The sequence below is a fragment of the Cimex lectularius genome, unplaced genomic scaffold (genome assembly GCF_000648675.2).
Source record: "Cimex lectularius strain Harlan isolate CLEC.00 unplaced genomic scaffold, Clec_2.1 scaffold69, whole genome shotgun sequence".
NCBI lineage: Eukaryota > Metazoa > Arthropoda > Insecta > Hemiptera > Cimicidae > Cimex > Cimex lectularius.
The window spans coordinates 451061-465671 of NW_019392630.1; the positions used below are offsets into that span (position 1 = coordinate 451061).

Below are 14611 nucleotides of genomic sequence, written 5' to 3' on the forward strand. Positions count from 1 at the left end.
AGATGTTTTGGTGGTCTGTGTTACATCTTAGTCTTAACCATACCACCACCAAACCCCTTAATGCATGCAATATTAACCTAAACATGCTCAATCTCACTCAATATGTATATTCTTTCTTGACATATGTTTCACTCAAGTAAATTATAAGTACTAGAACTAGATATTCCTCCAGCACCTTTTGCTTGTACACATATAAACAACTATACATACAATATCTATTATAATGTTGATAATTCATTCTATAATAATCACTGTACTTTTAATTTTTTCTAAACAGAAACTAAAAAGTTCTGTAAAAACAAATTGATGTCAAACCAAACATGTCGCTGTTCATAAAAAAGTAAAAATAATTTTCAAACACACAATATGGGATATTGTGAAAAAAACCTTATTTCAAGTACTAAAGCTACTTAAGTAAATAAATTTTATTTATAATTTTTTCCCATTTATTTTTGAATAAAAGTAAGTCATTTCTTGGCCTGGTGTATCCGTCGACTTGGCTACTGTGTGAAGTTAGTGCACTATTAGTGCACGCCGTAATGTGACAATAATTAAAAACATAAATGCCATTGCCAGAATTGCATTAAAAGATCATAGTTAAGACAGATCGATAAAACTAGGCAAAATGATAATGAAGTGAAAGCTGGGACACTCCACACCTTACTATCGTGATCTGATCCGCTGACTCTAAAAAAGCAATGAAGAACATGGCAAAGTTGGTACCAGACCAAGAAACTCTTGCACGTCTAGAGCACAATTGGCAGGTGCCCCAGAGAGTAAACCACAGAAGGATCGTCGATCATCCTAACCAAGACTAAGAATTGGCCATGGTTGGCACAAGATAATTTTGGGCCAAAGTGTCTGGCATACTAAAAAAAGGTTGCTCAATGTCCCACCAATTTGAAGGATATCACTCCTCAGCTCCACATAGGGATTAATAGGAGTCCCCATTTATAACAATTGTGCTCCTGTATGGCAGCGAACCTTCAGTAATTTTTTTCCCATAAATTCTAGTGGCATGGGAATCAAATCCATGGCTGTGTATCTACGAGCCAAGAGCCTATCACCATAACTACTTGGCTAATGCAGCTCCATTTAAAACTTGTTAAAGCAAAAAACAGTTCAATATCCATTTTCTTTCATATTTTTTTCTTTTTTATGTTGTGCTTGGCTAATTTTTCCAAATAAAAAGTAAAATAAGATTTGTAAGAATCTTATGTATATGCTTCTTGACTTTCCAATTAAAAATAAAACAACTTTTGTTATGCTTTGTAAAAAGGGTTTGAACCCTGTTCACAGGCTGTTATAAAAAATCTTTATAATTTAGTTCTTACCTTTAATGCAGCTTGAACCTTTGTAATTATCTGTAATTTCAATTTCCAAAAGTCACATTACATAGACAGGGGGGGGGTTAAAAAAATTAAAATAACTTTATTGTAAACATAGGTTTTATTAAAATATCTATTATCCAATCCATGGAAGCTGGTATTTTGTCTATGGTCGAAATGAGGTAAAAAACAAGTACACCTTCTGGTGATAAAACTTTTAGTACATCAAACCATTCTTCTGATGTTCGTTTTTGAGCCTGAAAAATCATATGGAAACATTAAAAAGCGCTTAACGACACTTTTCCAAGAAGTTAAAACAAAAAAAACCTGTTATATTTATGAAACTCAAATTGATTATTTATTTTATATGGGGTCGAACAACTGACTTATAAAATACAGAAAACACTTGCACCAGATTTTTATTTGTTATTTAGAAAACTTATAAAACCACCATGCTTGAATGAAAGGAGAAATTTAATTTTATGTGGTATGTATTTTACTTTTTTTTCAGGCATTTTATTTGCAATGAATCATTTGTCAAGGTAAAAAAAAAATAATAAAAAAAATAAAAATGTGAATGTAAAATACATTATAAAAAAATCTATTTAGCTTTGAAATGTGCATTATGTTTTTAGCGAAGAACTTTTTTTCAATTCATGTATTTTAAAAGTTTTTTCTCCCTCCAAGAAAAACCACATATTTAATCACAATGAAATAAATGACCACACTAAAGAATAAAACCATAATACAATAATAAAAATAGAAAGACACTTAGTAATTGACAGCTTCCTAGTGTTAAAAAAATTGCATGCATAAATATAACTTGGAAACTATGGGAGAATTCAGGCCTGTTTTACAAGAGGAGTGATAGTAAAAATAACAAATGAATGTAAAAAAAAATAACATAATTTAAGGGACATAAAAATCAACTTAAGTGTATAATGTAAAAAGAAATAAATAAATACCATTAAAAAGTTTTAAACAACGCTGCTCCCAATTGAACCATTTTCATGCAATAACAAAATAAAATAAAATACAATGAAAACATTTCTATAGAAATTCTTGAGGGTTTGCTTTACCAAGACTAGTTGAGTGGTTCAATAATCAGTAGCGGTGGCGGTGGTGGGTTTCAGAAAATAAAAAGTTCCATAAATGTTTAGGGGGTTGAAAATATTTATACCATCCCTCATGTAAAATAGGCCTTCGGAATCTTATGTCTCAACTTGAAAATCTCAATGTGTTTCTCTTCCTTTTTTAAATATATTTTTCATGTTATTTGCCAACTTGCATCATTCTGTTTTTCTTAGATTATGAATAAATTTTAATAATTAACTGTCAAAAATTAAAGAAGAAATTCTTCTTTAAATTCGAACAATTATTCATCGAAACTGTCTTATCTTTCTTTTGTATATTTAAATGGCTTTAAAATTTTCATAATTATTTCTAATTTAGGATGTATTCCTTTTTAAAGATGCAAAAAAATCAATTTCCAAAAATAAGACATTACAATGAACCTCAAAAATCCCAAAAAGGTTATGGATAAAGGTAACCATTTAACAATGACCAATAATGACGATTTTATTTTTAAAAAAATCTGGTTCAAGTAATAAACATTTTGTTTGTTTGTTTAAAAGAATAAGATCAAAAATCAACTTTATATTATGCACTTTTTAGAAAAGAGTATTATAAAGGAAAATCTCACAATCTCAGACAATCAAACTCTCACCTTGCAAACATCAAGTGAAGGCAGAATGCTTGTACACCCTCATCTCTCATCATTCCACCACCACCTACATACCTCTCTTGAATTTCTTCTAATATGGTAATATTGATTGCTTTATATAGTCACAGTATTTGTTTTTAAATAAATAAAAACAAAATAATTAAAAAAAATTAGCTAATGAAATGGAAACAAAGGAGTATAAATTTATCTAAGAGAAAGGAATTTATTATTCTGAAGGAGAAGGTTAATTTGCTTTTGTCGCTTCCTCGAAAGAAACTAAGAAAACCATTCAAAAAGGAAACAAACGAATATTTAAATTTTATTTATTTAATTCTTTGATACACTTGAACCCATTTTTCCGTCATATGTTCCATTCTAATAAAAATCAATCTGTTTTGTACAGCCACAAAGAAGGAAAAATAAAACAAATTAATGAAATACTCACAACACCTTTTGTACTAAAACTCCATAAACACGCAATTAAAACATTCAAACAATTACATCACTTTAAAACCAGTCCTGCCAAAAAATGGAATAAAAACCTTGAAGGGAAATGATGAGGCCATTTATTTCAATTTTTCTTTTTGCTCTTCGAGATTTTGGTTAAAACCACAATAGAAAATATTTAAATGGAATACCAACAACTATGGATTAAAAATGTTGAAGATTACGAAATTATTTTGGTTGGAAAATAACCCGGATCTAATTTATGTTCCACAAACCACATTGTCTTACAAAAGACATCACATTTTAAGAGATGTCAAGTTTCATTCCTTAGTTGTTTATTGAAGGCATCGTCAGTCAATCGATTCTTGCTAATAGAATATTTAATAAAATTTCTCAAAAATTGATCTAATTACGAAAGATACTATTGTAAGAATAAGTTTTCTAGCCTATTAATTAGAGGTTGTTATAAGGGGAAGTCAATCGTATTTTTCATACTTGAAGTTTTGTGATTTATCCGGCCTCTGTTGCCAAGAGCCTTGTTGTTGGGGACCGTTGTTCCCTTGGTCTCCTCCACTTCCTCCAACACCACCGCCACCGCCTCCTTGATTGATCCAATTAAGGAAACCTCCACCAGCCTGTGGCGGAGCTTGCGGAGGAGGTCCTCCGCCTCCGAACCCTCCAGAGTTGGGGTATTGACCTGGGGGTCCTCCACCATCGGGATTCGGAGTCCCTTGGTTACCTTGAAGATTCCCGATGAGGCCCCCCCATCCAGCTTGATTCAGAGCAGCGGCGACTAAGGCCGGATTCACGGGCAATGCTCCCAGATTCAAACCCAATCCAAGAGGGTTGGTTAAGTTTTGGCCAGCTCCTTGTCCACCTGCTCCCCCCTGGCCAGTTATACCGAGTGTCTGTAAATTCGGCATGTCTAAATTGCCTCTGTTGCCTCCTTGGCCCCAAGGGCCGTGGCCTCCTTGCATGTTACCACCACCACTGTGTTGCTGAGGATGGTAAACATGTGCTCCATTGCCACCTGCAACATAGCCTCCTGCGTAACCCCCCTTTTGCTCACCGCGTCCACCGCCTCGCTGCATCCCTCCTTGATTGGGTCCATAGCCACGATTGTGAAAATCTGTTTTCGGAGATGCTTCCGATACATGTACAGAAGTCTGTTTGATGATATGATCTTCCCCGCATAACATTTGTGCAATCTCAGGATCGAGAAAAGTTACAAAAGCAAATGCCCTGAAAGGTTTCGGTATAAAAACGTCAGTGACTTCACCGTATTTAGAGAAATACTCCCTCAGATCTTCAGCCGATATATCTTCAGTGCAACGACCGACAAACACTTTGCAAGGCACCTGCTGTTGTGTGCCTTCCTGAAAACAAACAAATACACACCGCTCTAGCCTCAAACACAATCAAACAAACACATACATCATTTAATACGACCCAGTCAGTTCTGTGTTTTCAGTTCATTTTTTCTCTCAACCAGATTCCAAATTCAATCTCACAACATTCCAAGATTGCAACTCAATCGGTGAAAATTTGTCTTTTTGATTTTTTCACACAGAGCAAACTTTGTCACACTATTTCCATTTTTAAAATATTCAAATGATAAAGAAACTACCTTGGGCAGAATTATTCAGTTAACTTTTATTGCAATCAACACATTTATACAAGAGTATGTGTATATCCTTTGTCTTTATTTAATTTATCTACTGTAAATTTCCATTGAGTTATGAGTATTTATTTTGTGATTTTGTTAATACAAACTTAATGCATTTTGAATATATTGACAAAAAGTGAATCATTTCTTTTTATAAAGAAAAAGGCAAAATAATTTTTTGTTTCAACTGAACCAGTAAAAAATACACAAATAAAATAAGTATATAAACATTCCACTTCTATCTTTTAATTTTAGGTTCTCTGCACAAGTGGCCAACTGAATAAAATTAAATTGCCCAAAGCAATGATCTACGAACTAAATAAGCCATTCATACGTTACTTTTCAAATCTTGAAAACACAATAAACTCATAGAGAGAAACTTGAACTTAACACATCAACCATTCATTTCCCAAGACTGCAAAGTAAAGTAAAAGGTGAAGTGGTAAAAAAAAAGCTCTCACTGTCTCACAGGGATAAACTTATACACCTACTTTGCATTCGCAAATAAATGTCCACACAAAATTCTTGTTTCTTTTTACATACATCACACACTTTTGTTTATTGTGTTTTCACTTTTTTTTTTTTTAACAGGCAAATTCATTTTATTTTATTAATCACAATAATAAAAAACTTTTGGGGTATAATTTACTTTATGAACTTTGTTCGAAGAGAGAGATAATGCAGCATAATTTACAAAAGAACGACTAACTTGTTTGCGTTTTTAATCAAATTGCCAATGCATATCATTATTCGTAAAGAAACTAAATCCTAGGATTTTATAAGAGCAATATTACCTTTGAGTTTGGCACTTTCACATCGCACCATCTCCCGTCAATGAGATGTCTCTGAGTCATCACACGAATCTGAGATTCGTGATTTGCAAATCTGATGAATCCAAAACCTTTTGACTGTCCTGTCTTTGGATCTTTTTTAACCTACAAAACAACATTATAAATAATAACATTAAAAAGAAACTTAAAAATTAAAATACTTGTGATTCATTAACATACTTGAGCCATTAGAACTTCGCCAAAAGACTCGAAATATTCACGAAGCTGTTGCTCGGTTGTCTTCCAAGGGAGACCCAAAATGATGAGGTCGGAGCATTTGGTTTTTAATTCCATTCGCTTTGTTTTAGCAGTTGAATTTTCCAGATGGTCGTCGGACTTCCTTTTATTTTCTAAAAGAAAATAAACTTGTTCTCAAATGATATTTATCCAATCGCATAAATTGACATAAAAGCAGGATATGTTTGGAATAATATTTTCAAATGACAATTCAGTCGTATTTTAAAGGAAAAGCATTTAACTAGCACAACTTCAACAGCACAACACAAAAACACTCGTATCATGGATGTGCCAAAATTCGGACATTAAACATAAGTCAAATATAATTATAATTAATTAAATTTTAACAAGCATCATGAAAATGATTAGAATAATTAACTGACAGGAAATTGGATTTCATTAATACCTGATATGATGTCTGTTAGTTTTATTGAAGAAAAATAAATCTTTCGATAAAAAAATAAATAAATAAAACAAAAAAATAAATAAAAAATCAACACAAAATTCCTGTTATTTAATACTACAGCAGAATGCTATTAAATAAGTAGTTAATGGAATACATTTTTTTCTCATAATTCTACTGCAGGGTGAGATAATGCACAATAGAGTAGGACACACACGATAATGCTATCGTCAAAGAATATTGGAACCGGAAATTGACCTTTGTAAATACGACAAATATAAAAGGAGGGCTTGCAAACTCAGACTGATGAGACCCATGAGGAGCAAAAATAAGTTTTGTTGGAAGATAACTCTCCTTTTATATAAGATTCAAGATGTGTGGTGAGGAGCTTTGTTCGGAGAAACTTTCTCTCCGAGAGACTCAAGAGAAGTGTTGTTGGAAGAAATTATTAGGATTGAATAGGAGCTTTGATGGAAGAAATGCCCCCCAAGAGACTCAAGGAGCTATGTCGGAAGAAATTCTCTCTTTCTATGAGACTCAAGAAGTGTGTGTTGAGGACCCATGTGGATGAAATACTCTCTCTAAGAGACTTGAGTAGAGCAGAGAAGAGCTTTGTTGGAAGAAATATTCTCTCCAAGAGACTCAAGAAGAGTGGAGAGGAGCTTTGGTGGAAGAAATGCTCTCTCCATAAGACACAAGAAGAATAGAGAGGAGCTTTGTTCAGAGAAACTTCCTCCCCAAGGGACTCAAGAGGAGGGTAGTTGGAAAAAATTCCTAGGACTGATTAGGAGCTTTGCTGAAAGAAGAGAGTCAACAGAAGCTTTGTTGGACGAAACGATCTCCAAGAGACTCAAGGAGCTATGTTGGATGTTCCTCTTGAGTCTCTTGAAGAGTATGTTTCATCCAACAAATCAACTCTTCAGCCCTCAGTTTTTTCTCTCAGTTCTCACAGAAAGAGAGCTATGAGTCTGTGTTGAGGAGCTTTATTGGAAGAAATGCTCTCTCCATAAGGCTCAGAAGTATTGTTGGAAGAAATTCTAAGGACTGAATAGGAGCTTTGTTTCAAGGAACAGTCTCTAGGAGAGTCAAGAGAAGCTTTGTTGGAAGAAACTCTCTTTCTATTAGAACTGAGAGAAAAAGAAAAAAATGAGAAAAACTGAGGGCTGAAGAGTAGATTTAGTGGATGAAACAAACTCAAAGAAGAGCTTCGTCGGAAGACAGGCGAATCTGCAGCAGATGAAGGCAGGAGAAGAGGTAAAAAACAGAAAAAGCTTGTTGCACTCAGATACACCAATTTTTTTTTTTGTGAATTGTGAATATGAAAACCGATGATGAGTTTTGGTCTTGAAAGAGTCCTAACGCAATGTTCTACCACTATTCTATGCCAACCCTGACGAGCAAAATTATTTCAAACTCAATTATTAGTCGCCCCAGGTGAGAGGTAGAATTAATTAACAATTAACTTTAAGCAATTAAGCTTAAAAGTGATTCATTCCAATTCTGCGTAACGATAATATTCACATAATAAAAAATTTAAAAAAAAATGAATGTAGGGTTGGAGTTTGGGATGGCATCCAACTTTGTATGCTTCAGTTGATTTTAAGAATAGGGTGATGAAGCCCGGCTTTCTTTCAACTAAGTTTTAATCGAGATTTTAACGATTCGATTTCGATCGGGAGAAAATTATATTAATTGACAATAATGCAAATAATTTTGAATAGGTGGAGAATATCCGATTTCGCGTTCAACGATTTTATTTACACAAGATGGCGAACGTAAGTGTTAATAGATCCAAGTACAATAAAATAATAAAAATTGTCGAATTGGAAAAATAAGTTCAGCTGATCGGGGAAAATGTGTGAAAATGGATTTATTTATAATTAAAAAAAAAAGCGCGTTTGTATGAGAGATTCCAAATAATGAGTATAACCACCTTTAGGGAAAACGCAATAATAGATGTTCTGGCCCCATCCTTCGTCTGGTGGATGCAGCCTGCCGTCGCTGAGCCGGACGCCGCGGATCCCCTTCGACTCCGGATTCCTGTACTTGAGGCCGCAGGTGCCAGGAAATTGTGCAGCGAGCGTGGAGAGGAGGAGGGTGCCGTCGTCTTCGGAAGGCAGCTCGATCGGCTCCTCCCCTTCGTCCTCCGCCACTTGCAGATAGGAACTCATCCGACTTGTCCTCAAATGTCAACTGCTCAGTCACACGACATACACTCGTTACCGATCACGCTCGCAGGTACCCAACGATCTCGCACACACTCAGGAGTACCGGCTCCTTCCGACGCACTTGCAAACTGAGCAACTCAATAAAATGGCGATCGATTTCCAATTGCGTGCCAAGCCTAGCGACGCTCCGTTCAAAGCTGCCTTGATCGAAATTCAACCGCTACGCACTTTGAAGGATAACAGAAAATTACACATCACAACCGCGTTTTTGTCTAATTTACAAATCGACTCTGTCAAAGCAGATCTGTTTTCCATTATAAAGGAAATATTTAAAAAAAATTACCTTGCAAAAAATGACAATATAAATTAAATCTATTAAAAATAAGATATATTTTAGGTTGTTTAAAAAAAAACTTTTCCATGTGGTTTTTTCAATAATTTTTTTGTTTTATTTTTACATTAAAATTTTCTGATATTTCGTAAATTTACACCCATCATCAGTATCATATTATTTATTTATTCTATATTTTTCATTGTATATAGTTTCTTTTGAAAGACATATGACTATAAATAATGAAAAATTGTAAATAAATAATATGCTGATGGGTTTAAGTTCCACAAACGACCAAAAATTTATATGGGAAAAAATTATAAATACAAAAAATGGCAATAAGTTTTTCAAAAAACAATACATGTTACATAATAAAAATTATATATTTTATTTAAAAAAATGTAATCTGTATTTTATTACAATCTGCAATTTTTGATTACTGTATGTAATTTGATGAATACAGATATATTTAAAGCTATTTACATATTTGCATTGAGGGGAGTAAATAATATTATTCTCTAACTTCACTTCACTAAATAAACTTCACTGCGTACTCACAAAGGAGGTCACGAGGCTATGTCCTTTTGAGATGCCTTACCGGATTGTAGGGATGGTTCTGTTGGACAAGTCTTGGGCAAGACTATTAAAGTGAAGGTAGAGATTAATAAGGTATTTGGTAAATTTTTGAGTAACTAAGTTTTGGATAATTGGAATTTAAAGGGTGTTGTAGAGGGTGATACTTGAGGCATAATACTGAGCATTTATAATTGATGTGAGGACTTTAAATTGAAAGAATTGGATATGTACAAAGAGTTGAATGTTGGAAGGTTTAGCAGTTCCCCGCAATTTTATTCTGCATGTCTAAATTTAATTTGTAAACTGTAAGTTTGTTTTTCATCAATAGCTTGGATTGTCTTCCTATAAGTTTGTAGAGTAGACTGTAGCGTCTATTTCGGCCTTGTTGTTTCAGTCATATGTGCTGATTCCACATGAAGCATGAGTCTAGGTGGAACCCAAGGTAATGCATGTGGGATGTGTATAAAATTAAAATTAATAACAATAATAAATTTGATGACACTGTCAAATCAGATACAAAACACCCTAAATATTACAGAAAGGAGTGAGAAGATCTCTAATATCCTTTACAAGAAGATGGTAGCTAAAGCTAAAAGCACCCACTATAAAAGATGAGGCCTTAACTGTCTTGAAAGAACTAAGTACCACTGATGAAAGGTTCAAAAGGAGAAAACGGAACATACTACATAAATTCAAGGTCTTACTTAAGAAAAGAAATTTCATAAGTCTGACGTCCATTCAAAAAATATTTTAATCACTATTACCCTTAATCTAGATTGCCAAATGATTTGTGCATATGAGCTTTTGCTCCCAGGTCATTTGGCTTAGACCTAGTGATGGTTTATGTTCATAACAAGACAGTCCTCCAGTACCAGTTGTTCAAAACTTATAAAGCAAAAACAGGAATAAACCCCAGGATGGCATATTGGTTATATATACACCCTAGATTTCAGTAATATTCTTCCAATATGCTATATAAGTGGAACTAAAAATATTAAAATATCAAGGTTAGTACGAAGGAGTCTATTTGATGTCTTTCAACATAAGACAATCCACTTTGTAATAGTCTTAATATCTTTAGAAGCATTGTAAATATTGTCAGAAAAAATACAGTTTTCGTAATATTGTATCAAAAATATTGATGTTATTTTTGTATTTTATACAAACGCGGATAATGAATGAGTGAAGTTTGAATTGCAGCGGTTAAAAAGCCTGGAAAAAATTATCATTTGTACTTTGTAGGTTTCGTGCTGATAACGGTTAACAGTCGCCTTTCCAAGCTTTTTGCATTTTCTTACATTAGTATAAATATTTAATTAAATAATAATAATAAAAAAAAAATGACAAGTAGACATCTGTTTTACAGCGTGCCCAAGTTGAACCGCCTCATTTTTAATACGCGAACAACATTATTAATTAATAAAGTGAGTTTTTGATTTTTTTTACTGAATCCAATTTTTATTATTTAGTTGATGACTTACAGTTTATAAATTTTTTAATTAATTTTGCTATGTAATTGTTTTATGTGGAAAGCTTTAACTTACAGATACTGCTGGGTATTGTCTGATAGAAAAATTGTTTCTGCATAAGGACTCATCGTTAATAAAATCCTACTCAGAACTTTTTCCACTATAAATTTATTTAAAACTGACATTTAATTAATTACTTTTTATATTGTTGGTGGGGAAAAATATTTTAAGTATTAAGTAAAATAATTCCTGTCAATGTGAGGGCTTAAGGTTCGGGAGTTGTCGACAAAGGTTCAAATCACTTTACAAAACTTCTTTCGTATAATTATCAATTAAAAAGCCAAAGGCTATGCCGGGATTTGAACCCAGAACCATTAGTAGAGAAAATATGAATCAGACGCCCTAACCACTTCGTCCCATATCCTAGTATATTGGTAAGAAGGAAAAGGAAAAAAAAACATGATAAAATGTTGAGCCATTTTATAATTGTATTGAGCATTGATTGATCATGTTCTTGTGATTAAAATTCATAAATATTTTTTTAATATTTAATATTTATAAATTAATAAATATTTATTTTTTAACAAAATTCTGTACGTAGCCATCATCACTGACAATTATAATAATTATCAAGTAACCACCAAATTTTGTGTGGTTTTTCATTTTTTGTTTTAGTAGCGCTAATCAACAGTAATATTTACATCGGTATTTATGTTATATAATACGAAGAGAATAATGTGTCAGTTAATAAAGAAAAAGTGTCTTGAATGTTTCACTGTAAATAATAAAATATTTTCTTTCTCACGGCTTTGAACCCCATAATTTGCGATTGCTTGTATGAATTTAAGCTCAGTACTAGGGCGCCTGAACTTAGCTTGTAAAATTTGCACTTTTGGTGATGAAACAATAAGTGAGTGCACTGTTTAAAAGTAGTTCAAAAAGTTTGCTTCTGAGAATGCGGTGATAATGAAGCTTGATTCGGAAGTCATACCACACTCTCTTTACTCTCCAGACCTAGCTGCATCTCACTGGGAGTTCGATAATTGCCAACATTTGGAAAATGATCTGCATTTATTTATCTCCCGGGACCGAAACTTTTGTAAGGGCATAATTGGGCTACTAACTTGTAACTTTACTTGTAACTTAAAACCTTTAAACCCTCACAAACTTTTTGCCAAGTGTATAAAATAGAGATAAAATGACAAAATGATATGGTTGAGGTCTTCGAGTGATCTAACTAAAAACTATCCTTGTCATGTCACGCATCATTGAAAGGTTTGTTTTCATGAAAATTGTGTAATTGTTATAATGTAATTAAACATAAAGTGTAAAACTTAATGGGATAGGATTGATAAGATAGGAAAATTGTAAACAACCAAACTACAGACTTTTTTTTAATAGAAAATTTTATGATTATTTTAATGATTTGAAAGCTATTTTTTGATGGAGTACATCCTGATTTTGTGGAACTCCATAGTGAGATAATGGGTAGGAAATCAATTGTCTTTTCCACAATAGGATTTCCTACCCATCAACTTATTTGAAAGTTCATTAAAAATGAATTTCAAGTTATTCAGTATTATAGTAGGAAAGCTTAATTCACTTAATACATACACAAAGGTACAGCGCACCCTGCCTTCGACCAGTAACAATAACCAGTAATAATATGAACAATTATTAAAAAATAATTAATGTAAGACAAAAATTACTACATTAAAGATGGTGTATTCCTTCCCAAGATTCTCCATGCCTTTACAAAGTGACTGAACCTTTTTTCGGGCTAATGCGTTGCAGTCACATAGAACATATTGAGGTCTGTCATTTCAATACAGATTCGGCAGATTGCTATCTCAGTTTTCCACCATTTTTTAATTGTATGGGCACTGGCCATTGTAAAGGTCTATTTTACTCATGAATTTATTACAGTAAATGATAATTATTAAAAAAAAAATAAATAAACAGCAATTGTTGTTCTATTTCTGTTAAATCATCTGCATTTTATGTTGTAAATGTTTTTATTCCTCAGAAGTTTATATTAAAAAGAAAATACAAAACATTTTTTCTTAATTTTTCTTACTAATAGTATATTAAAAGTTATTTATTTAAACTAGAAAATTTTGTTTACCTCAGTCCAAAAATTTCATAATCTATGTTTATAACTTTATTCATGTTCATTTAAAATATGTTAAACATTTTAGAGATCTTATTCGAGCAAAGGTGAAAGTGAACTTCCCAAAAATCTTTTGGAGGATTTTTATACGGCTAGTAGGCAGACGGAAAATGGCGTGATCTATGACAAGAAACCTTTTAAAATGCGACTCTCACCAGAGAAAACTTATATGTGGTGCCTCTGTGGCCACAGCAAAAACCAGGTTCATTTCTTTGAAATATTTACTTTACTAAAAATTCGAAAGGTTGTAGGTTGAGATGAGGAGTTGGTGTCCGTGTGGATCGAAGTCACAATAGCTCAAGTAGTTTGAGCAGCGGCATATTGAGCTGAAGGTCGTGGGTTCAAATCCCGCTTGTGACACTAGCTTTTTCATTTTAACCAGAGCCTTACATAAACAGATTAATTAATTGAAAGAAGTAATTTGGCCAATCAGACCACTAAATATAATGGATTTACTAAAAAGCTCAAACAGAAAAAAAAGACAACTACTTTTATGTTTCAGCCGTTGTGCGATGGAAGTCATAAAAACCCATATCTTAAGATAAAACAAAGACCAATCAAATTCCAAGTGGATGAAGAAAAAGACTACTGGTTGTGCAATTGTAAGCAGACATCGCACAGGCCATTTTGTGATGGAACTCACAAAAGAGATGATATCCAAGCATTAAAAAAATAAATGTAATCATTTTATTTTGATTGTTTTAGACTTATTTAATTAAATTTGTGATTTAAATATTGAACAATAAAACATAATTTTCTATTATTGGTTTTGGCCTTCTTTACATGTGTAAAATTAATGTAGATCATGTGTATTACTAACTTTAAAAATAATTGTAATTTGTTATGATGTGGTTTATGTCTTATAGAAGAAAGATATTTAGTCAAATGTTAGTATTTTATTGTTATATATGTAGAAATGGCAGGCACAATAGTAATGTGTTTAAATAGCCTAATAGCTCTGTTGAACAACAGTTGGTGCATAACAAACTCTAGTTTGGTGACCAAGGACCTTGGAAAAAAGTACAGAACCAATTAAAAAAATTACCAAGATTCACATGTCTTAACATTCATTACAAGAGGCAATACATACTTGCCTAACTTCAGCAATGGATGATTGAAAGTGGCACAGGGATTGCCACCATTGTATACATACACCCAGGGAATGGCATACAAAAGTGTAGTTTTTTGCATCAGCTTTCAGCCACATCCACTTTTTCAATTTTCTGTTATTTTTTTTTTAACATGCTGTCCTGCCCGTGCGAT

The 14611-nt window shown here is 32.9% G+C and overlaps 2 protein-coding genes across 2 annotated transcripts; one reads left to right on the top strand and one right to left on the bottom strand.

Moving 5' to 3' along the window:
• Positions 1-1434: 1434 nt before the first annotated feature.
• LOC106670389 (TAR DNA-binding protein 43) lies at positions 1435-9009 on the bottom strand. The gene is made up of 5 exons (XM_014400677.2): positions 8568-9009; positions 6175-6344; positions 5959-6099; positions 3994-4874; positions 1435-1585 (listed from the first exon to the last, which is right to left on the bottom strand). The coding sequence occupies exons 1-5, from the start codon at positions 8803-8805 to the stop codon at positions 1546-1548; spliced, it is 1470 nt and encodes a 489-aa protein (XP_014256163.1). The 5' UTR covers positions 8806-9009; the 3' UTR covers positions 1435-1545.
• Positions 9010-10952: 1943 nt separating this feature from the next.
• Positions 10953-14081, top strand: LOC106670351 (CDGSH iron-sulfur domain-containing protein 3, mitochondrial). The gene is made up of 3 exons (XM_014400596.2): positions 10953-11133; positions 13377-13550; positions 13851-14081. Exons 1-3 carry the CDS (start codon positions 11050-11052, stop codon positions 14022-14024), a joined length of 432 nt encoding a protein of 143 aa, XP_014256082.1. The 5' UTR covers positions 10953-11049; the 3' UTR covers positions 14025-14081.
• The last annotated feature ends 530 nt before the right edge of the window (positions 14082-14611 follow it).